This window comes from Colletotrichum graminicola, assembly GCF_000149035.1.
Source record: "Colletotrichum graminicola M1.001 genomic scaffold supercont1.45, whole genome shotgun sequence".
Classification (NCBI taxonomy): domain Eukaryota; kingdom Fungi; phylum Ascomycota; class Sordariomycetes; order Glomerellales; family Glomerellaceae; genus Colletotrichum; species Colletotrichum graminicola.
Genome location: NW_007361049.1, coordinates 289356 through 312840, shown reverse-complemented (window position 1 = coordinate 312840; position 23485 = coordinate 289356). Strand labels below are relative to the sequence as shown.

The window sequence follows — 23485 nt, the reverse complement described above, 5'->3', positions numbered from 1 at the left end:
GGTTCAAAGAGGGGGGATGGGGGGGTGTAAGTTGAGATGGGGAAGACGGGGAGGTTGGACGAGACAGAGAGAGACAGAGAGAGACAGAGAGAGACAGAGAGAGACAGAGAGAGACAGAGAGAGACAGAGAGAGACAGAGAGAAGAGCTGATGTTGGTGTGTGCGTGTGTGTGTGTGGACAATACGGGATGGAGGGGGAAGGGTTTGGCGGATGGGATGACGGTGGCTGTCAAGAGAGAAAGTCGGGATGATCACGTCCTCTCTTATACTGTTTATCATACACGACGGCTATGGGAAAAGCGCCTGAGAGCTGTGGCGGGGATATATCTAACTTTTTATCATCCACATACGCCAAGGAAATGTATGGTTAGGCTGCGATTTCCGGGTTTTTGGCACCGCCTCTCCTCCTGTATATCATGTGTCCTCGAGTCTTGGCTTTGCTCGAGGTGCGTACGAACAGGGAGTTGCTGTTTCCAGCGTGATTGCCGAGGGCTTCCCAGACATGAACCCTTATGAGAGGGTATGCCCTGCGAGCGAGTCACACTGCAGACGAGCAGCCCCGGTGTGCGCTTGGGAAGGGGGGAGGGGATGGGAAGTCTTTGGTTCATCCTGAGTATAGGGCAGGCATATCCGGTGGGAGAGAGCGACTGCTTACTGGGACAAAGCGCGTGGGGCGCATGTCGAGAGGTTTTCGGTAGCGACGTCTCGTCCGACTTGTTGCAGAACCGTCGACCGGCTGTCTTGGCGCATATGAAGGTCGGGTTTCGGGCTATTTAAAAAGCACATCGAGTATAGGAGCTTGACCCGTGCTCTTGGCGATGAGGTGTTTCAACCCGCTCTTGGCGGCCGGCGGCCGTTGAACAGGGGGGACAAGGATTACCTGGCTTAGATCAACTCCTTGCGGTAAACTACGGCGCCGTCAAATAAGCCGTTCAAAAAGAGGGAAGGGGAGGTGTCCCGTTGTTACTGAGTTGACGGAGGGAGGGGGGCGTCATGTGAGCCCTTTCATCCTAGACTTTTCGTCCGAAAAGCTAGAGTGTGATGATGCTGGAAGAAGCGGGCCTTTCCACCGTCGTGAGAGGGAGCTCTTCCCATAGACTGCAGGCTGGTTGGAGCCGGAAACCGTGGTGAGCCTTTGGGGGCTGAGCGTTTTCCTGCCCGGCCTTTGGTTGCGGGGGGCCATATTGTGTGCGATCGTGGAGTGGGGAGGAACAGAGCGATATGCATGTTGGCCTCGATAGCTAAACAGGTCATAGGTTCTACGCGGGGCCGCTTGTGGCATTTGGACTTTGTTCAACTGGTAGTCTGTCGGTTCGACGGATAGAACGTGGCGAATGAAGACAAAAGCGAAAGCAGCTGAGAAGAGGAAATAACGCTTGTTACGAGAAGATAAGGTCTTGCTTTGGCAAGGCGTCTAAACATGGTGAGATCTCTACCCCAGATGTGATTGGCCTATGGACAGCTGGCGTGGCGTCCAGCAATAACCGGGCCATACGATTGCTTCGTCTCGTAAATTCCCCAGTGGAGAAGGCCCTCAGCCGAGTCGGCTTCCAGCTGTGTCACCAGTTGGGATTATATGCGCACAATATCCCACCAAAACAAGCTTTCCCAGATCTCTGTTTGACCCAAGTCCCAAGAGATGCCTACAGCTGCGGCAGCAACCGAAATCTTAGGCCGGTGGTTGGTCCAGAACCCCTCAGACACCATCGATCATCGCCTCGCGTTGCCCGGCGATGATTGCAGTCTTTGCTTGAGAACTGAACGAGGCGCGACTGGACAGAAGCTTCTTCCTGATATGGCTTCCCATAAGGCTGGCTGCGCAACGCGCTGGAGACAACAACTGCACTGGCGAACCGGGTGGGGGTTACATAGGACGTCCTCATGATCCTCGTGATCACGGACGATCCAATGCCGTCGCTCAGTGTCACACGCAGCAAGACGAACGAACATCAGGCTCATTATCCAGCGGTCTGTGTAGAGTATCTCTACCCTGACGAGTGCAATGAAACCGAACCCCCCCGCCCTCCCATTGTTGGCTGGACGTATTCATCTGTTCTTTCTCAAATCTTTCCCAACATGAACGCCGTCTCATATTGACGGATCAATGCATCACGCCATGAGTAACCTGTTCGCGGATAGGTTAAAAAGTACCCAGAAAAGACTAACCCGCCAGCGCGGCTTCGCAGAATCAACCGTCGCCATCTTTGCCGCAACGCCTTGAACACCCAACGCGCCATAAGCCAAATCTTTTTCAGCGGTGCCTCCGGAAGGGATGTGCCTCCGTGTTGAGGACGTAGTCGTCGAGATTGATCAGGTCAGGCGGCGAGAACACAAGGTAGAAGTACTTCAGTGTTTCCGCCAGCCAGAAACTCTGACGTTCATCATGCAGCGTTAGCTATCTACCTCATTCTCCGTGACTCCAGACACAGAAACGCCCCGCTCACAAGAGAATGGACGAGGTCGAGGTTCAGTGTGGAAGAGTGCGGGTCGGGGATTGGGGGGCTTACCTCCATGTAGTCCTTCTTGGGCAAGGGGTCCTTCTTCTGGGTGACGTCCAAGACGGCGGCGTTGCCTCGGTCGACGAGCGTCCCGTTGCTGACGGCCTTCCACATCTCCCACGCCGCATCCTGGAAGCCGTGGTCGCCCGTGATGCGGTACAGTATGAAGATGCTCTCGATAGCCTCCGGGCGGAGGATGTAGCGCGGGTCCTTTGCCGTCGTGAAGCCCTTGGGCAGGTGCGCCTTGTACTCGCGGCGCAGCTTCTTGCCGGCGTCCCACTTGGCCTCGTCCCACTTGCATTCGTCCCTCCGGTCGCAGGGGATCATGTTGTAGCGCTCCGGCATCATGCCGGTCGGCATGGCCTGGTAGGCGTAGAAGCAGCCCAGCGCCAGGCGGCCGCCGACCGTTACCCACTCCTCTCTACCGAGGAGGCGGCCGGCGAGGGCATAGAGGCCGCCGATGTAGCAGGTCAGGTGCTCGCTTTCGGGGTCGAGGACGGGGTGTCCGTTGGAGTCGATTTTGACGTTGCCGGAGATGAGGATGTTCTCCTCTCCGGGCAGCATGGGGCGGAAGAAGAGTGACTCGTTGGCGGCCTTGAGGAAGTTCTCCGTCATGGCCTGGTACTTTGGCTCGCGGGTGCCGAGAAGGGCAATCATCTTGGGGAGGTACTCGTAGAGCGAGTCGGCGCCGCCGCCGATGGTGAAAGTCGAGCCCGAGGTGACGTCACGGCTGCTCATGGAAACGTACATGGGCCAGATGCCGGGCAGCCTGGTCTTCTGCTGGCCGTCGTGGAAGAGGTCCATGACCCTGGCCACGGCGTCGTAGTACTTGGGGTCGCCGGTGAGCTGGGACAGGCGCGTCATCTCGAGGGACAGGGTGCCGGGGGAGGCGGAGACGACGGAGCCCTCGACGATGAGGCCCTTGCCGGCCTTTGCGTCGGCGAAGTTAATAAAGTCGACGGGCATGCGGTGCTCGGTGTCGAAGGCGCCGTAGAGCAAGTTGCCGAGCTCGACGGCCTTGGCGAGCAGGACGGGCCGCCTGCTGAGGTCGTAGGCGGCCATGAGGCCGCCGAGGTAGCGGATGTTGGTCTCAAAAGTGTTGACGCGGTTCGAGGACGACTGACTGAAGTCGATGGTGGCGACGGCGGCGACGGCCTCGTCGAACTCGGCCTTGAGGCCCATGATCCAGAGGACGTCGAGGGAGTCGACGAGGGTGGCGGCCCAGCCGGAGAACTGGTCCTTGGGGGTGGCGGAGATGGGGTTGAGGGCGTCCTTCATCCAGGCGAACTCCTTGTAGCTCGCCCAGTTCTTGAGGAAGAGCTGGCGGACTTCGCGGCGGCGGGCCTCGCGGGCCCGGGAGGCGGAGATGGACTCGGTCGGGAAGCGGTGCTGGACCCGGGGCAGGGAGTTGCCGGGACGGCCGACGGGGACGGGCGTCAGCGGCGTCGGGGCCGGGTACTTGACGGGGACGGAGGACCAGTCAAAGGCGGGCTTTGGCGTCACGGGGGGCGGCGGGACGTTGTCAAGGTTCATGTACTTTTCGAGTATGGCAGACTCGGTACGCGGGTGGAGCCAGACGGTGTCGAGGATATAGATGAGGCAGACGACACTGACGAGGCTGAGGATGAGGGAGCGCACCCGCGTCCAGCGGTGCAGTAATGAGGCCATGGCTGGGGATGATGTTGTGTGAGATGATGTGACGTTGGTGCTGCGCTGCAACGGGATTGGGAGTGTCGCGGTGATGGTCTCACGATGAACGACGAATTAAGGAAGATGCACGGCTAAACCTCTCGAGCCATAGGCCAAGCTATCAAGCGGCTCGCTCTCTCCTTCCCTCTTTCTGTCAATGTCTCAATTGAAAGGGAAGCAGGGAATGGCGGAAGAATTGTAGCTAGGTATATGAGACAACGAGAATCTGGTATGAGGCAATCGTTCGTTCAATGCTCGCGGCCGACGTCGTTCGTCATGAAAAGAAACAAAACGAAAAAGAAGAAGAAGCGTGTTTGGGATTATGTTTATTCGTGATTCGAAAAAAGGGGAAGGATAATCACAGTCAACAGAAAACGATCTCCGCCAGGGCGGTGGGTGCCCTGGTGGCGTTGCAGCAGCGAGCGGCGTTTCGAGACATGGAGCTCAAAGTATAAAAAAACAGGAGAAAAAGAAAGACGCCCCATTTCCCCCTTTCTCTCTCCCTAGGTAATTAGCGCCCGGGTCGATGATGACGATGTGCAATCGGACACTGTCCTCTCTGCAGACCCTGCACAGTCAACCCCCATGTCCAGAGGAAAGCTTTTAATAGAAAGGTATCGATGGAGGTGGGCACCTAAGTTTCGCGAGTGCGTGCCTGAGAACGGGAGCTGTGTCAACAATGAGCCCCAACGTCTGCATTCATGAACGATGACATGTTTTTTTCAGGCTGTCATGCCATCTTGGGACGTGGTTGATGGCGATGCGTTCCGTGGTAGAGTTATGTTCAAGTCTCGTCCATGTCGCCAGGAAATCCCCCCTTCTTTCTCTCTCTCTCTCTCTCTCTCTCTCCCTCTCTCTCCCTCTCTCTACTCTTTCGGCGTTAGTTTGTTTCAAGAAGAGAACGCTTCCAGGTGGTGAAACTCTATAAAGGCACGAACAACCCAGTTCTCTGGATGAACTGTCGGTCACGGCGCGGTCACTTTAGACATTCCAGACTAGTTTGGTTTGATGGATGTTTCCCCGCAGTGGGCCACGGCGGCGGGCCGGAACCTTTGAGCGCTAGTAGCCCTTGATGATCGCGGAATCGGGACGGTCCAGCGACGGGAACTGAGGCCTTTCGACAGAGGGGGATGAATGATTGGGCGGTTGGCTAAATAGGTGCAGGCCAAGACGCAGGAACGGCGTGCATCTCACCTGGCACCAAGACTTGGCCGTCTGTTTCCGGGGAATTGGAACCGGGAGAGAAGGATGCAGGTGGTCAGACTGCATGTGGCGTCGGGCAGAGCGTATCTCCTCATAATGCCTGAGATGAGTGGTGAGATGGGTGGTGATGAGATGAGCGGTGATGTGAGTGATGAGGTGAACAGCCATTCGATTTGGCCGCTCCGGAATAAGGTTAGAGGACACCGTTGGGGGACGGTATAAAGATGTACCGAGAATAGGGTTTTGGATGAGTGCAGTGGGGTCACATCACAGTCCCTAACAAACGCAAATCCGTCATAATAACAACTCCCTTTGCCAGGAGACTATGGCTTCAGCCATTTTCCCACTTGGAGACCGGAACGACGGTCGATGATACCCCACCCGTTGGGATGGATTTATCTTTTGACCGCGCGAGACTTCCGAACCCTCCTCCCTGCAGACGCTTCAGACCCCGCACCAGTGCCGGCTCTCGGTGCCGGGCTAAGACGGGCCGCCTCGGTCTAAGCGCGCCTACCACCGGAGGGGAGAGGAGAGCCCCCCTTCCGCAAACCGGGCCAATCTCGGGGGTTTCGTCCTCGCGCGGGGGACCCCAACGCTGCGATCCATACATACGATGTGTACCTAGTGTATTATGTGGTAGACCTACCTAGTCTCTCCTCTCCGCAAAAGAGTGGTGACGGTGGCAAAGTCACGACCGTGGGTCAAAACACCATTAAGCGGGTCCGACGGTGGACGTCAGGGTTTGTGCAGCTCATCCCGACAAGCAATGATGCAATTGAGGCCCCTCCCCCTCACTCTTGCTGAATGTGGCCACCTAGAAGCTTCTCTAACCCGCTTTCCCGCCAGTCCAACATCGCAATAAATCCCCCTCAATTCCCTTCCAACTTCTGATCATCCTGCTCTGCTCTGCTCTGCTCTACTTTGTTCTGCACCGCGGTAGTTTCTCTTCTTCCACCAGCAAACGTTTAAAACACCACACCAAACATGTCTTTCGGTAACAAGGCCAAGCTCAACACCGGTGCTGAGATCCCGTACGTCAACACACACTCGCTGCCAATTCTGCCCTCCTCGTCCTCGTCGTTCCTGCCTTCAGAAGGACGACAGGGACGATGGTTGTCGCGGGCGCACTCTCTCCCAAAATGTAGCAAATGCTAACTGATGGACCAACAGTACTCTGGGCTACGGCACCTGGCAGTCCGCTCCCGGCGAAGTCTCCGTCGGCATCTACGAGGCCCTCAAGGCCGGCTACCGCCACCTCGACCTGGCCAAGATCTACCAGAACCAGCCCGAGGTCGCCCAGGGCCTTAAGAAGGCCCTCGCCGAGATCCCGGGCCTCAAGCGCGAGGACATCTGGATCACCTCCAAGCTGTGGAACAACAACCACCGCCCCGAGAACGTCGAGGCCGCCCTTGACGAGACCCTCAACGAGCTCGGCCTCGACTACCTCGACCTCTACCTCATCCACTGGCCCGTCGCCTTCAAGAAGGAGGGCGACAAGCTCTTCCCTCTCGCCACTGAGGGCGAGGTCGCCCTCGATCAAGGCGTCTCCCTGGTTGACACATGGAAGGGTAAGCTAAGCTGCCTCGCCCCCCTCCTTTCCCCCCTCGCGAACCTGCTTGCTGACTATGCCGCCGCTAGCCCTAATCAACCTGCCCAAGTCCAAGGTCAAGAACATTGGTGTCTCCAACTTCACAGTCGAGGACCTCGAGACCGTCATCGAGGCCACCGGTGTTGTCCCCGCCGTCAACCAGATCGAGCGTCACCCTCTCCTCCAGCAGAACGACACCCTTCTCAAGTACGCCAAGGAGAAGAACATCCACATCACCGCCTACTCTGTATGTGTGCCCTTACACCTTGCCCGCCCAGTGGATGAAAATGGAGATTAAAATGCAGATGAAAGTACAAATGAACAAAGACTAACCGACAAATGCAGGCTTTCGGCAATAACAACTTGGGTGTGCCCCTCCTTATCGAGAACGACACCATCAAGAAGATTGCCGAGCGCCTCAACGCCACCCCTGCCCAGGTCATCCTCGCCTGGTCCCAGGTCGGCGGTCACTCAGTTATCCCCAAGTCCGTCACCCCGAGCCGCATCCACTCCAACTTCCAGGAGGTCAAGCTCTCGGATGACGACGTCGCCGCCATCAACGAGCTCGGCAAGAACCCCCGCCGCTACAACATCCCCATTCTCTACAAGCCCCGCTGGAACATCAACATCTGGGACGAGGAAGAGGAGAAGAAGGCCAGCAACAAGGTCGTTCGCAAGCTATAGACTGTGTTTCCATGATCAAATGATACCATGCCCGAGTTATAGAGAGCTGTAGACAGCCGACCCAAAAGATAGACGACTCAAAATGAATGACGAGAAGAAGTAAATGACAAGAGTCGCGCACCCGTCCGAAATCGAGGTCTGAAGGGATTTCTGAAGCCTGTTCCCTTGTGCGTTTTCGGCCGAAAGTCCAGAATGAGGAAAGAACTCACGACCCTTTCCCCCCCTCACTCCCCTTCTAGCCACGCCCTGTTCTGTGCCACAGCTACGAGTGAGCAAAAAGGGCGACACCATGCTTGTGTATTATTTCTCGCTCATGGGATGTCTATCTGTCTGTGCCTGGAAGCTGGAACGACGAATCTTGACATCGTGGTGTGCGCCTATCCTAAGTCCCTACCTCGACCGTGATGCAAGTCCGCCACCTCAAAACGGACCCGAATTTACAACAACCAAATCCATCTTAATTAATCATTTATGTAGCGAACGCTCCAGAAGTGAGATTCTCGTTGATGCTTCCGCCAGCAATGAATCATCTCGTCGAAAGACATGATGATACTGGTCAAATTAGCCTCAGAACCTGGGGTGTTGCTTCGTTCACATCTTGCTCAAATTGAGCAAGTTCGTCAAGATGGTAAAAGGCACAGTCCTTCCTGTCGATCTGGTGCCCATGATTTCACGTGGTTTGGCAGCACCTATGCCCATTATTCTCCAGCCATGAAGCTGGCAGTACCAAATTTCGTAAGAAAACGATTAAACGCGATTTCGCAATTAGCACTCTGATGACTAGCTGTAGGTTCAGCCAATGTCTACCATGTATTTAGTTTTTGGCCAGTTGATTCAACCTAGGACTGGCTGTCAGTATAGTATATTGTACGGATGTTGAAACCGTCTATCAGGTTTAAGCAGTTGCGATTAGCATCCTCCTACGAGGCTACGACTCTAGGGTCCATGAACAACCCAGACTACCTCTCCAGGGTCACCAATCAGGTTCATTCCATAGATGACAGCCACAAACCTATCAAAAGACGAAAAGTCTCGATGTACTTTGCTCTGTTCTGAGTCTGGTATTTGCTACCATTTACTCTTACAGGTAGGTACAGCAACCTTTTGTTCTGGATTCGGACGTCAATCCAGGGTCACCCACAATGTTCGTCATCAGAGCCTCATGGCCATAAGCAGACATATTAGAGCATAGGCACAATGTATTATAGAGCTAAAAGATGCTGTTAAGAGCAGACAGGTAAAAAATAAGGGCACTGGTCGTATTAGGATCCTAGTCCTGTCTCAACACGATATCTTATCCCTTCTCACAGTACCCCACTTCTCGCTGTGGACAGCAAAAATTCCAAAAGAACATACAACACCAGGTATTCGCTGGTCATCACCGACCCAACTACTAATCCGGCCCTCACTGGCTTATCTATGGGAGAGCGGACGGGATCCCGAGTTCTCCAGTGGGTATGGTCGTATGTGTTAGACTTTGCAATCGGAGTTTACTATAACTCAAATACCCCCCTTCTGCACCACCCCCACATTTACACCATTTTCACCACCATCATCACCACCATCATCACCACTTATTTCACCATCTCTGCCGCCCACCCATATGCAACTTCCGGCCTCGCTGGGCAATTCGGATGCCCTGGATTCATCCAGACTATCTATATTGCCAGTATCTAGACTTCAGGCCTAGATTATATCCTCTATAGTAGCAAAGGTGCTGTTAGGAGATAGTCAGACCTTTTTCCTCTTTTATAACTATATATTATCTAACTAGGCCTATAAAAAGCTAACTTACCTTTCTAGAAGGGCTACTTTAGATGCCTGCTTATTATAGCCTTTTTATACCTTTTAAGATAAGTAACAAATAGTACAGGTATCTAGCCTATCCTAGCCTATCTAGTTAAATAGTTATAATTAATACTATAAATTAGTAGATCCTTTAGGTGTTAACTATTAGATAATAGATATAGCTTTATCCTACTGTTAGCTACTAGTCTGCTAGCTAGGCTGGCTTTATTAGGCCTTAGTTACTATAGAGTTAGATAGAGGGCGCCTTATATAGATAGGCTATAATCTAGCTAACCTCTAGCTACTACTAATGTTCTTACTTATAATAGCTACTTTATAGGCCTTAAAATAACACTATAGGAATGCCCTTTTGCTAGCTATAGTTAAATCCGTAACCTAGTTATCTAGATATCTAACCCTTTAGTAATAGGCCTGCTTTAATAGGCTAAAAACAGCTATATCTAGAGGCTAGAGGATAGCAGAGGAGTATAGTAGTAAAAATAGGAGATAAATATAATACTACTAGTATTACTATATAAATTTAATAGTTATATAGCTATAATACCTATCTAGGATTAATAGTCTAGCCTCCTTTAGCTAGGTAGGTGTAGTTAATAAGATAAAGACCTTTTCTAGCTATTTAAGGGCAGTATTATTAGTTATCTAGCTATTATTAAAGTAAGTAAAGTGCTATTCTTTATATTTTAATAGGTTAGATAAGAACTACTAGGCCTAAATAGACTTCTTTTTATATATAACTAATAGGTATAAGGACCTCCTATTAGTAAATATATATTTAATAAGGGAAATCTATACCTAGGATCCTAGCTATTATTTTTAGATATACTATAATTCTAAAGAGCCTATTACTAGCCTATTAGACCCCCTGCCCTCTATAATACTAGTCTTATCTATATTCTATTAGTTAGATAAATAAATTCCCTAGATAGTAGGGATATTAGTTAGGTGCTAGAAGAATTCTTTAATAACCTTAGAAGAATAGGCTGCCTATTACTAGGCATCTATTAATCTAGAGCCCTTAGTTCTAATAGATAGATTTTACTACTAAAATTAGGCTATCTACCTCTTCTTAAGAAGAGGATACCTATTACTTATTATACGCTCTACTAGGCCCTTTACTTATTAATAGTTAAAGGACCTACTAAGAGAGTCTTAAAGAGATATATAGGCAGCCAGTATCTCCTCTTAGCTCTAAGATAGTTACTATAGATAGGTAGAGGCAGTGCCCTTAGATTGCCTACCGTAAAGCCGGTATCAAAGAGTATAGTATAGGATACCCTATTTACAAGCTGCCTAGCAGATAAAGTAACTACTATTAATATCTAGAAGTGCCTGTTAGAGCTAATCTTCAGTATATTGCTTTATGATAGGTTAAAGAAGGTATACTGAGAGTTTAAAGCGATTTGGATAACTATAGGAAATGTTATAATAGTTTAAAAAAAGTGGTGATGTTAATGAAGGAGGAGAGTTTAGGTGGTGCAAAAGCGGGGGTGGTGCAGAAGCGGGGTATTTGAGTTATTGCATTTGCTTGCTTACTACAAGCGTAAAGATGCTAATTTCAGCACGCATGTCACTATACAAAGCTTCTCTCACGAGCTAGAGCACACAGCAGATAGGGAGATACGAATGAGCGAAAAGGCTTGAATTGTGTGAAGACGAATCTCCCGGGTGGAGGGCCCATATAAAGGGGGCCCTCGAGCTCGTTCATGTGACATGGCACGTGGTGTGGCTGACGACAACCGCCACATATACAAGAGCCTCCTGTGATAGCTTCTCTTCTTTATATCAAAATCGTCCGCATGACTTTCGTTTCTCATCTCTCTTGAACCGCAAATCATCGTCCTCGTAAATTCGTGATAAGCTATTTTCGTTGCGTCTCAATTGCATTAATTTTCAGAGTCAACTGACCTTTTTCCATGTCACTCGTCCATTATTCGCCTCCATGGCCGGCAGCAGTTAGGGGAGACACCCTTCATGTCGGTCCGCAGCAGCTAGACTGACTGACGGCTGGGCTAACAAGCGACGTGCGGAGTACGGAGGTGGGAATTCACCCGGACGCTCGAGATATGCACCACAACATGGTGTTCAAGGTTGAAATGACGAACAAAAGCGACGATGCGCCGAACCTCGTCGCGGCGCGCATTGCGGACAAGGCCTATTCCCAAAACCGCTTCCTCGGCGCCGACGGCTCTGCGGTTTCGAAAAGAGGGTGTGGTTGATCGCGAGGAATTTACTCCACAGCCTATTCTGTAAAAAGAAAAGAAAAGCAACTGTACTGGCCGAGGTGACACAGCAGGATCGGTTTCTATCAAAAGCGCCGTTGTACTGCTGTGTGTTATATTCTGAAAGGGCCGCCGGCTAGAAGGAATCTGAGAGGAAACGGTCCACTCGCGCAATGTCGCTGGTTCTAACAACACACAGACTGTTGTCCTGGTCTTTTGCTTGTTGGTGAGCCGAGTATTTTAATTCCTTACGTTGTTTTGCCGCTGGTTCAGTAGAGAAGGCCAGGTCTAAAACTAGACCGCACAGAGTCTTGTGGACTTCCAAGAGGTAAATAAGGCTAAATGGGCGGATGCCCGGGGCCCCGGCCTCGTCTTTAGGCCAACTGAACGTAACAATAGAGAGATCCTACATATAGATAAGTATTATAAGTGAGAAGTATATCTAACGTAATAGAGTAAATAGTAAGACTATTACAAGTATGAGGGTGTATTATGCTATTGTAACAAGGTTGTTGTTTAGAATCCCAAAGTTTAGTTATATTCTTTGAGAACAAGTTACTTAATCTAGGGATCGTAAATAACAAAATCAACTCTTGATCTAGAACCTAGTTGTTGAAACTGTGTTCCTAAATGTTTAGTGTCGGTCCGTACGTCTCAATAGTAGGAAACTAAGTAGATGGTAAAATAAACGAGTGTATTACCGCGCGCTTCTACCCGCCCGGCCCACCGTAGCATTTAGCCTAGCACCTTCGGTATTTAGATCGTCGCGCACAGAGACTTGAACTCCTCTGGAACATTCTCAGCAGCAGCAAAGGTCTCAGTAAGGCCGGCTGGCAAAGGCGCTGTTGGCTCATCGCCTCTCACTGCGGCTGGAGGAGCGACGAGCGACGCTGACATGTGCGCCGTTGACCACCAGTCGTTGTGAATTTCCTTGCAAATAGTCGAGTGCCTAAGAGTGTTCGCCATAGTGCCGCAATTACCTACCCAACACATAAACTCCGGTGCATATCGCCCTCATCACGATGACTAAATATCGAGAGGATCAAAAAGAGAGAGAGAAAAAACCATGATTCCACAGCGTTGGTTTGAGAAACAAGACCACGGATTTTTGTCAACTCCCGGTGATTGAAGCGAGACGTGAGATTAGACGTGAGGAATTTACAGCATCTTGAAATATAAATCACACAGCTTCCCATCTTTCTATCTACCGCTACATCGCGGCTACCCTTGCCAAGAAGCCACTGTGATGGGAACTGCAGCTCGAAGTGCTACACAGCCTACTGCGGCTGACGATACAGAGAAATCAATCACCTTGCTGTCGGGCTGTTGAGTCAAAGGAGGCATTCCTCTATGGAAGCCCTCATGGTTGACAGGGTAGAGCAGATGGGGGTGAAGCGCATGAGATTGCAGCATCATAACTTTATAAGAGGATGATCTGCCGCAAACCAGCACATACGACCATACCCACTGGAGAACTCGGGATCCCGTCCGCTCTCCCATAGATAAGCCAGTGAGGGCCGGATTAGTAGTTGGGTCGGTGACGACCAGCGAATACCTGGTGTTGTATGTTTTTTGCTTTGGCTCCCTTTACTTAAGGGGCAGTAACATAACTATCACCGAACTATAGTCATCCATCTAATAAAATGCTAGTTGGTCAGTATATATTTCCAAGTCGATGCTAGAATTCGTATCCTAGAGTATATAAACTTGCATAATGCGCATGCCTTGCGCCAGGCCTGATCTAACAGTTCGTGCTTTGGCTGCGTAAAACGACTGTATCTCCACCCGTTTCGCCGGCCCTGAACGTCGGAGACCGTCTTGTATCTCATCCCCTGGTGGTCGTGGCAAGCATCACCCAGTCTCCCTGACTAATGCGTAACTGACATATTACTAGAAAATAAAGCCATATACCGATAGGATTATTCAGTTTAGGCGGACTGGACCGCACAGAATGGCGCGAGTACATCAAGGACGACATCCTTGACCTGATTGCCCGTCTTTCCTCGCGCCACGAGTCTTCGACTCGATAGAATGATGGCTTCGTAAATATTGAGCCGTAATGTTGTACGCAAAATCGACCTTAAGCTCATCTGCAACATCACCCTTTGTTAAAAAGGAGGATAAGAGAACAAGAGAGAAGAAAGAGTTTAGAAAAAAAAGCACAACGGAAGGCAACGCCATGCAGACTAGCGCTATATAGCATGTAAATAGAAATCAGCTTAGCTCAGTCAAGATATTTACATAATAATACACCGAAAGAAAACATAGTGTCACTGCTCGTAATCAAACATTTGGTCATGACTCTACAATACAAAAGAAGAAAGACGAGAAACAGTAGCACACCGATAGGGGAAAAAACAAATCCAAACGCCCTTTCAAAAGTCTCACACATCACCCGGCCCTCAGCACTAATAAAAGTCAAGCATATCATGGTCACCGTCTGTGTTGCTGATACTCGGATTGCTCATCAGGCTGTCCTCCAAATCCTGTCTTGACAACCAACCTCGGTTCTGCCCTTGTCCCGGCTCCCAGCCCATTCGCTGTGCTGGTATGCCCCGGCCGCGGAACGTCGCAGCCGTACCTTGTGGAACGGCCTGGTCTCTGGACGTCGCTACAGGCACCGGGCTTTCTTTATGTGTACCCTGATGCTTCTGGACCTGGCTTCCGTCAACGAAAGCCGTAGTCGTCTGGGGGGAGCACCCCACGTGCCGGTTCAGCAACCCGGTCCCCTGCGTCCTCGTCCCTCCGGGGTGCTGTGGCGGCGACGACCCCAGAGCGCCAGGCGACGAGTAGGCCTCCGGGTCCGTTATACGGCATCGGCCGTTTCGCTCCGAGTCGGGTGAGTCAGGAATCGAGGGCGCCGGATCGCGCGGTACGTCCTGGAAACCTTCGCGCCTCCTGAACGCCAGCGGGGAGATCGGCGTTGACGTGGCTGACCGCGCTGCGAGCGCCTCTCTCATGTCCCTCTCCGCCAGTAGGTCCTCGGTGAACGACGCCGACAAAGCGCCCGGATGCGGGAAGATGCCCATGGTTTGGGGGCCCCCAGGCGTCAAGTTTGGGAACGCGTTGACGACTCGCGGCGGCGGTTGCGGGTGAGGGCTTGAGAAGAGGTAAGGTTGCTCCGGCTTGGCTAGAGGGAAGGTGAAGGAGGGAAAGGCGGCAAAGGGATTCGGCACCCGGGGCTGCAGGTCGGGATCGGCTACTGACGGGCTTATCTTGGAAGCTTTTGTGTTCCTCGAAGGCCTGCGCGGCTTCGGCCCCGTGGGTTTTGACAGCGGCTTCGGATGCTCGAGCTCTGCGGGGGCCAACCGTGCCGTGTATATCCTCCTGCGCTTGAGAACGTGCTTCCTCGACGGCAGGTCGTCCTTCGCGTTTTCCCTCTTTTTGATGATCCTCGTGAGCGGATCGTTGTCCTCGTCGGAGTCCTCGTCAACCGAACGCTGGTCATGCGAGGCCTTCATCTGGGCGACGATGGCCTCGAGGTGCTCTTTCTGGTCCTTGACCAGATCGATCCTAATGTTTTCCGCCGCTTTGAGCTTGTTCCGAACGAAGAGAAGGAAAGGTTGGATCTCGGCCAAGCACGCTACCGGCATCAGGTCGATCTCTTTTTGCGCGATCTTGACCATGCGCATCGAGGCGGGCCGTTTCGCCTTCCTGATGTTCGGGATCAGCGGCTGCAGACGTTGGAAATTGTTCGGGTTGATCTCTCTGACGTCCCTGGCCCAGGGGATGAGCTCCCTGATCTTCTCTATGAGCACCATGAAGTTGTGGGCAAAATGGGGTTTGACATCGAAGGAGGCTTTCAGGCGTGAGATGCCTTTGTAGCAGACAAGTGTGTTATTGCATTGTTTTACCAGAACAACGAGACGGTTGGCGAGCTGGTCGACGACTTTCCGCTGCTTTGACCTCTCACGATCCTCGGGAGATAGCTGGTATATGTCCAGGTACAGCTCATGGACGCAATCGATTTCGAACGACACTCGATTATGCATCTTTCGGAAGAGGTCGTCGAACCTCTGTCGTGCGTACGTGCCCACTTCTCTGATGCGTTCCCAAAAAGTGTTGTCATCCTGGAGTCTCTCCGAGCCACGCGGAAGCGCAAACGGTATCCTAGCGCACGAACCTCTCAGCTTCTGGATGAGAGCCCGATACCTCCGCAGTGTGACCGCTTTCCAGGAGTCACAACGCTCGGAAATGTTCTCCTTCTTCCGATTGGGAGACGTGTACCACAAGAGATTGCTAAGGATCTGTGCCTCCATGATGGATATGTCGAGCTGCTTCATAGTCAGTTCAATCTCCTCCAGCCTGGAGAAGAGGTTCTCGTGGTCTTTCTGCCACCGGAAGTGCACAGAGTGGTAACGGAAATACTCCCCCAGGAGCCGTTCGAGGAACTCCCAAACAATGGCCCCAGCCCTCTGCAGCTTCTCCTTTTCCGGCCAGAGGGCCACCATCATCTTGCCGAGGTCCGTGGTGTCGTTCTGTAGGCTGGCCAGGGGCAGCTCATCCATCGCGAACCGGACCCGCGTCGGGTGAGCAGTGCCGAGCCGCAGCGCGGCGGTGCCGAACTTTTGCACCTCGGAGCGCCAAAAACCCTCGGAGAAGAAGCGCGCAATGTCGACAACCTTGACAGGCAGTCGGTACGTGTCGGCGGGCATCGGCGGCGTGCGCAGGACCATGTCCGCGGGATTCTCGCGTATCTCGCTCCACGTCTGCATGCGGTCATTGTCGTACTTGAACCCCGTGGGCCATCGCATCATCAGAGACCCCGAAGGTAGGAAGTGGAGATACTTTATTGGCATGTTTGACTGGCAGATGGCTTGCCAGTTGGAACCACCAAAGATCTGGCGTCGAGGGAGTTGGTCTCAGTTCAACACTTTTGCCAATCATGTAAGGTCTTCTGTCATTGGCGGGGGGTCTGACTTACATGGTTTTCAGTACTATGACCGAGTTCGCTTTTCTGCTCGTTTTCAAAGTATGGTTCGATGGGATTCCGATTCTTCAAAGTCTTGCTGCCGAAGAGACTTACACCGATGTCGGCAAGTGCTTGCTTCAAATCCGGTCGTGTTCGAAGTTCTGGTATAAGCTCAGCAGTTGGCCCTGGTGTGTGTAGCCAATGCATATGTGCGTAGTTGACAGCGTGCTGGTTGGTGAACTTTAGTATTTTGTGCGTCACTCAGTCACTTTGGATAAGCCTTAATAGAGTAGTGGAGAACTGGGAAGAACATACTGCGATTTCGTGAATGATAGTGGCCGCCAAGGAAAATTGGCTCACGATTTTCTCATCCTGACTGTAGCCATCTACCACCAGCGGCCACATGGCGTCAACCGAGAGCTTGATGACAATCTTGTTGCCTTCGGCCGTCGTAGATCCCGCCAGTGTATCGCCATCGGAGCTGGAGCCGAAGGCGCTGCCGAGCTCGAACTGCATGCAGGAGTCCAATGTCCTCCAGGTCGCGCCAACGGCGTCAACTGCAGCGCGAACGTGATCGTCGGCTACGGTTATGCTGGGTGTGTCATTTTGTAAGCGAAAGTTCCACGCCGAGTACATCCTCCTCTTGTGAGGCGGCCTGGGGTCGCGGTTGGATACCACGCGGACTCTGTTGAATACGTCCATCAGCCATGCCCAATAGGGATCGTGATGTTCGAGAAAAGTAAGGATGCGAGAGGCGGCTCGCAGCGTGGGTTGCATCCTTCGCCAAAGATCGTCGTTCGTCTGCGTGCGCATCAGGTCAGCTGACAGATGCCCTGTTTAAACTTGTGCCTTTTCTTTACTCTTGGGTCCCATTCTCCCTTCAAGTTACCGGCTTGGTAGACAAGCCTTGGGTTCTCGGGCTCGTCCCCGCGCCACGTTGCGGCGTTCCACTTGCTTCGTTGTAGAAGCCTGTGTTTAATAATTCAGCATTGTTGGGACGCATCATATGAAAGGGGAACGTACCTATGTAAGTTGTTTTCCAAGTTGCAGCCAAAGGTGTTCTTCAACGATAATATTCCATCGTCCAAGAGCTTGCTATCTAATCAGCTCGTATGCTACCGTTGACGCCAACAAGAGCCTTACCTCTTGGGTGGTCACACCCCCCAAAACCAGAGACTGCCAATCTTCGTCATCTTGCATATTCTGCATCGCCAGGAGCACAAACATTTCCGTCTCAGACGGTTGCTTGGCACCGTTCACCATCTTTATTTGCGAGTACTTCTCAAGCAGCCCGTCGATGTCGTCCAGACTGGCGTTTGACGCGTACTTCTCGGCCTGTCTCATGATGTACTCGCCCTTGACGTCTATGCTGTTCACGTTGTCGACCCTGAACTGCCGAAACGTCGAACGCGTTGGCGTCAGCCGGGAGCGCCCATCGGTGCGGTCGGGGTGGATGCCGAAGCGGAGCGCGAACGCGGTTGGGTTCTGGCTGCGGTCCTGCGGCAGCTGCGCGGGCCGCAGCCTGTTCAGCAGGCCCCTTTTACGGACAAGATGGCCGAGGTCCTCATCGACCATGACGGTGTCGTGGCCGTCCCATAGCGGGTCGGTCCAAGCGGGGACGAATTCAATGAACTCCCAAGTTCCCTGGTTCACGAGCTTCGCGGGTGGAGGCGGGACGTGCAAAGATGCGTGCCGGCGTCCTGGCCTTTGGCTGGCGTTGTGCTGGATCGAGTCGTCGTGTGACCGCGTTGCGTTCGCCAGTATTTCGTCTGTTACGCCATTGCCATCTTTTTCGTCGTCGTCGTCGTCGTCGTCATCGAGGCCATGCTCTGGGTATTCTCGACTGTTGTTCTGGTACCAGTGCTCGTCATATTGCAGCAGTGCCTGAGCAGCCTCGTCGGAGGTCGTTTTCATCGCGTATACGTTACCTGGAGATAATTCTGTTCAGTCAATAGAAACTTAGAGCTGTGGGGATGAGGACACGATAGTTTCCACGGTGAACCACCGAGGTGAGTACCATCACATCATTCAAACTAGGAGTTCAGACTTTTTGGCGTTTGCTAACCCATCCATTGTCTAAGCCAGCACGACCTCCCCTGACAATTATATTGCCACCAGTGCTATTGTACATGGAATTTCTTGCACACAAGAAATTACTTGGGTCCGGTTCTGGAAGTTTTGCTTTCAGTGTTAGAATTTGGATTCCATATTTCCCGGTTCATAATAATGGGCTTTGACAGGTACAGGGCTTACTTGTGGCATTATTTCCGAGAAACACTGCATCCGACACCCAACACTTGCGAGAAACGTAGTGCGACAGGACTTGGACCGGCAAACATCCAAAGTTGGACCGACGGAAGTTGCTATGAAGGGTGCTGCTAGAGCAAAGACAAACCCGTTTGCCAGGGGTTGCGCACTGTAGCAGTTGCTAATATTGGTGCAGGTATCAGATGGTCCTGCACCCTGCGGAAACAGATGCAAAACTGCCTCTGTTTGTCCGTTTGCGGTCGATCAATCTTGTGTAAGTGATAGCATCTCCCTACGGAGAGATGGCCAAGTAGTACATATCACTCAGCCAACAGCAGGAGGGACAATCGTGCCTGCTTACTTTGAGATGCCAACCACCTTCCTGGTCTGGAGAATGCCCTCGAGCTACCTTCCTTGTAGTTCTCATCCGTCCGTCTGATCAGACCAGAACTATTCCTCGCCCACCTTACATCTTGTCTCACCTAGCAATCTGTATCCTGGTAAGAAAGAACAGCAAAACATCACACAAAAGCAAGAGCAGGGGTCATATGTCTGCCTCGGAGATTACGGATACGCCATCATATGGAAAGACGTCGTCCTGACCACCTGGTGACCCTCGAAATGTTGTCCTAGGCTCGCCAAAAGTAAAGCTTCCAAAGTCCCAAGCCCCAAACCACGATATGATGAATGCTTGAAAGGCCGACATAAAAAGACAGCGGGTAGCCATCAAAAGGCCCAAGGGAGGCCCATTGTCGGAAGCATCTCTTACTCCCTCGCCTCCCAATAGCAGCATAGTCTTGTCATACCACTCGTTTTTTCAATCCCCTTGCGTCCCCCTCCCCTTCGCGATGACCATCGCCTCGCTTCTTCTCCTCTCGGGAGCATCGCTTACGGCAGCCCATTGCGCCGAAGACAACTGCCTCCGCGCCCTCAACGCGACCCAGACTCCAGGCCGCCTCGCTTCTGCACAGGCTTTCTGCGCGAGCTTCACCTGCACGCTGGCGGCGGCTAATACCTCCGTTCCAGACTATGCTTTGGAGAACTGCAACGGTGCCTCGGGCCCGGTGGCGTCATCGAGGTTGTCAAGCGCGTGCTCGTGTATCGCACCTAGGGTTACAGAGGCTAGTAGCATTCCTAGACCTGTGTTTGTCACTGTGACGACGTCCAAGTTTCCATGCTTCAATACAACGACAACAAGGGTACCAGTGGGAACAGGCACGGGGATAGGGACCTCTTCTGCTGTTGTCAATCCAACCTTGACGTCTGCGTACGGCGGCGAGCGTCCTACGGGGGAGCCTTGCGCAACCATCAGCGAGTTTTGGGCCAAGGAAGTGGCGGCTGCCAGTGAGTGACGGCCATGTCTCAAACTCCAAGCATTCAATGATGACTGATACACCTCCTAGATCCCAATCCGAGTGTGGATGCAAAGCTGGCCTACGAGTGCCTCAGATCGGTGCCCCTCCACACAGAGGCCGCCATCGCCCTTGTCGATGCCATCCGGCCTTACCTTGAGTGGCAGTCCGACCTCGCCTACCTCAAGGACCCGCCAGTAGGATACGAGCCCAAGGCCTTCGACCCCATCGGGCACCTGCAGAGGGTCCGGGAGAGGCTGGTCGCGGACGCGTACGACGGTGAGGTGGACTTCCAGGAGGACCTCTTCGAGATGACCGCCAAGACTCGCGACGGTCACTTCGCCTTCCTACCGGACGCCTTGACCGGCGTCTTCCAGTTCAGCCGGCCCTTTCCGCTCGTGTCGTATGCCAAGGACCCCCTTTCCACGCCCGTCATCAAGATCTTTGACGAGGTCAAGGCTGTCGGTAACAATGCGAGTACCGTGTTGCGGATCAATGGCGTCGCCGCCTCGGCATTCATCCAGGGACTTGCCGACCGGGCGTCACCCATGCACGACCCGGACGCGGCTTACAACCAATTGTTCTATTCCCAGGTCATAGGAAGACTAGGCATCCCGGGGACGTTCCAAAAGACGGGGTGGCACAATTATCTGTATCCCGGCGAGAACACGACCGTGGAGTACACCACAGGAGAGGTCAGGACCGCCGTCAATCTTGCCTCCATCCAGAAGCCCTTTTTCAACATAACGAATGGTGAGTCGTTCTATCAAAGATTCTGTGTGCCCGCGCTGGGGCGGTCGGTCTTGCTTGACGGCGCTGCTGCTCCGACAGCACCATTCAGGAGAAGCGTGGTGAAGTTCGGACAGGACCCGGAACCCGTGGTGAAGAGTTACGACAACGCGGTATCGGGCTACTATCTGAACAGCGAAGGGTTTGAAGATGTGGCGATCCTCGAAGTTGCCCACTTCACCGTGAAAAGCAGCAAGATCTTCCAGAAGACCGTCGACTCCTTCTTCGAAGCCTGTAAAAAAGCAGGAAAGTCGAGGATTATCGTCGATCTACAGATGAACCCAGGAGGCTATATTCTCCAAGGAAGCGACCTATTTCGCCAGTTTTTCCCACAGATCGAGCAGGATGCGTTCACGCGCTGGAGACAGAACGATCAATTCCGGACGATGGCGGAGGGTTATTCTGCCGCGGGGGAGAACATTGAGCCCGGTGATCGGATGGCAATTGGGCCATTATGGCACAACCAGTGGAATTACCGCACGGATCTGAACATGACAAACCAGCCGTTCGAGTCCTTCGAAGCCAAGTTTGCACCGTGGACGTGGGCAGGCGACGCATACACGGCTCTCATTCGAGATGATCTAAACGACAGCCACACGACCACTGTCAATTTTGGCATTGATATCACCGGGTACGGGAGCCGAAAAAATTTCACCCAGCCTTTCGAGTCTAGAGACATCGTCCTCTTGACAGACGGCTTCTGCGCCTCGACTTGCTCCGTCTTTGCGTCCGGAATGAAGATCCAAGGGAATGTGAAAACAATCGTAATGGGTGGCAGGCCAAATGGTGGACTCATGCAGGGTATTGGCGGCACCAAAGGAGCCCAGGTCCTCACCTTCGAGCGTGTTTTCGAAGCATCACGCATACTCATGGATACGATTTACACGAACCTGACCTCAAAGCAGGAGGCATCCCTATCGCAGCTTACCAGTTTGCCCTTCGAAAGAAGCACCGCTGCAAGCCTCAACGTTCGCGACCAGATTCTGCGCAACGACATCAACACCGGTATTCCAGCTCAGTTTGTCAATGAGCCTGCCGATTGTCGCCTTTATTGGACCCTGGGTATGCTGAGTGACGTGAGAGAGATTTGGAAAGCCGCGGCCAACTCAGCGTGGAATGGTGGTGGCTGCGTCGCCGGAACAGGCTTCGGGAAAGCGAGACCCGGTGTTCTGTCGTCGGTCAAGGCGACCGGAGCGGCGACCAGGCCGCAGACCAAGGTGATATCCGCGCTTGATGTTGGTTTGGATCAAGATGCCTTGGATCGAGAACCCGATTGGCGACCCGAAACCTTGATGTTCTAAGCTGATCGCGTGTCGCCTATGACGGGATAAGCCAGCTCAATTCGACGTATAGGTGTAGCTGTGTATCTCCTCTTGTAATTGATATGATTATCGATATCCTGTGCTCACCAGCGTGACTGATGCTTGCTCTGTGGTTGGCGGCCACAGTCGAGTGCCTCTTTTAGGCTGGGGTGTGGTTGGATGCCTCCAATGTCCCGGAAGCATGTGAAAGTGTAGTATCGGTCCATGCTGGGTCATCTGGGAACATGTGAAGTTCGGATACGTCACGTGCGCAGAGGAAAGACGGGTTCCAGAACCTGCGCGCCGTTCGCGGGGACATGCTTGCTTCACATCTATGAAGGCGGCAGCGTTACTCTGAAGATCTGACCCGGAGAGGACCATACTAGGGCTAGTTCGCCTCGTTGTATTGTTCTCAGGATTATATCGGGAGGAAGGGCCGGTGTCGGTGGTCGGGTTTACGTCGACTCATGGTTTCGGGTACTGCGGGATCAAAGTATCAGCCGACGTCACAGCGTGTTGAGGAAGTGACAGGGTAGGTGCTGACTCTTGCAGGAACTCTCGTGGCTCTCGCTGGATGCTTAGCAGTAGGATTGGCAGGGCGAACACTCGTGTTTGATGCCGCCAGGAAGTAGCGATGATGAAGGGGATTGGTGCCCTTGCCTTGTCCTTGCTGGCATTGCGTGTGATAGACTGCCCCTCAAAGCCAGCGTTTATCGAGCCATCGAGGTAAAAAGCTATGTGGACATGTGTAGTTCGAAAGGCCGCAAGCTAAAACTTCAACGATGGCCGCATCCGAATTGTTCATCGTCCCGGCTTGAACTTGCCGAAGGTGGACTGTTGCGACTCTAATGTCCATGATATGAGGCCTGAATAGCCTATGACGGTCTGGCGTGGTCCTTGAAAGTTGCTCGGCAGTATTTTAGGATGACCCGGACTGGTATCTATGGATGCGCTGGTTCAGTATCGAGGCATGTTGTCAAACACGCCGGGCTGGACCATGCCGCAGGAACAGAGTGAAAGAAGAGCCCAACGTCACCCCGAGACCCGGATCTTGGGAGAATGAGACCCCGGAAGCCAATCGGAGAATACCCGAACAAAGCCACGAGGCCAACAGTGGGAAGGCACAAATCACTATTCTCATGGCCATTGAGGCCTGAGGCAACACAGCTTCAAACTAGTTTACAGAGTGGGA

General features: G+C 52.6%; 6 protein-coding genes and 2 non-coding genes across 8 annotated transcripts; 4 read left to right on the top strand and 4 right to left on the bottom strand.

Annotated features, from left to right (window-relative positions):
• Positions 1 to 2250: 2250 nt before the first annotated feature.
• Positions 2251 to 4165, bottom strand: GLRG_09147 (glycosyl hydrolase family 47; the record flags this gene model as incomplete). The annotated part of the gene is made up of 2 exons (XM_008099832.1): positions 2251 to 2370; positions 2507 to 4165. 2 exons carry the CDS (start codon positions 4163 to 4165, stop codon positions 2251 to 2253), a joined length of 1779 nt encoding a protein of 592 aa, XP_008098023.1.
• A 2208-nt stretch (positions 4166 to 6373) lies between these two features.
• GLRG_09146 (aldo/keto reductase) lies at positions 6374 to 7661 on the top strand (the record flags this gene model as incomplete). The annotated part of the gene is made up of 4 exons (XM_008099831.1): positions 6374 to 6420; positions 6560 to 6957; positions 7028 to 7224; positions 7323 to 7661. 4 exons carry the CDS (start codon positions 6374 to 6376, stop codon positions 7659 to 7661), a joined length of 981 nt encoding a protein of 326 aa, XP_008098022.1.
• Positions 7662 to 9010: 1349 nt separating this feature from the next.
• On the bottom strand, positions 9011 to 9126 carry GLRG_12532. Its single transcript, XR_001139466.1, has one exon. It is a non-coding gene; the product is annotated as a 5S ribosomal RNA (ribosomal RNA).
• A 2410-nt stretch (positions 9127 to 11536) lies between these two features.
• On the top strand, positions 11537 to 11689 carry GLRG_09145 (uncharacterized protein; the record flags this gene model as incomplete). Its single annotated transcript, XM_008099830.1, has 1 exon — positions 11537 to 11689. The coding sequence occupies one exon, from the start codon at positions 11537 to 11539 to the stop codon at positions 11687 to 11689; it is 153 nt and encodes a 50-aa protein (XP_008098021.1).
• A 759-nt stretch (positions 11690 to 12448) lies between these two features.
• Positions 12449 to 12658, bottom strand: GLRG_09144 (uncharacterized protein; the record flags this gene model as incomplete). Its single annotated transcript, XM_008099829.1, has 1 exon — positions 12449 to 12658. One exon carries the CDS (start codon positions 12656 to 12658, stop codon positions 12449 to 12451), a length of 210 nt encoding a protein of 69 aa, XP_008098020.1.
• A 488-nt stretch (positions 12659 to 13146) lies between these two features.
• Positions 13147 to 13262, top strand: GLRG_12531. Its single transcript, XR_001139465.1, has one exon. It is a non-coding gene; the product is annotated as a 5S ribosomal RNA (ribosomal RNA).
• An 838-nt stretch (positions 13263 to 14100) lies between these two features.
• GLRG_09143 (uncharacterized protein) lies at positions 14101 to 18518 on the bottom strand (the record flags this gene model as incomplete). The annotated part of the gene is made up of 6 exons (XM_008099828.1): positions 14101 to 16533; positions 16617 to 16832; positions 16920 to 17405; positions 17465 to 17573; positions 17628 to 17695; positions 17748 to 18518. The coding sequence occupies 6 exons, from the start codon at positions 18516 to 18518 to the stop codon at positions 14101 to 14103; spliced, it is 4083 nt and encodes a 1360-aa protein (XP_008098019.1).
• Positions 18519 to 19699: 1181 nt separating this feature from the next.
• On the top strand, positions 19700 to 22293 carry GLRG_09142 (uncharacterized protein; the record flags this gene model as incomplete). The annotated part of the gene is made up of 2 exons (XM_008099827.1): positions 19700 to 20195; positions 20255 to 22293. The coding sequence occupies 2 exons, from the start codon at positions 19700 to 19702 to the stop codon at positions 22291 to 22293; spliced, it is 2535 nt and encodes an 844-aa protein (XP_008098018.1).
• Between the last annotated feature and the right edge of the window lie 1192 nt (positions 22294 to 23485).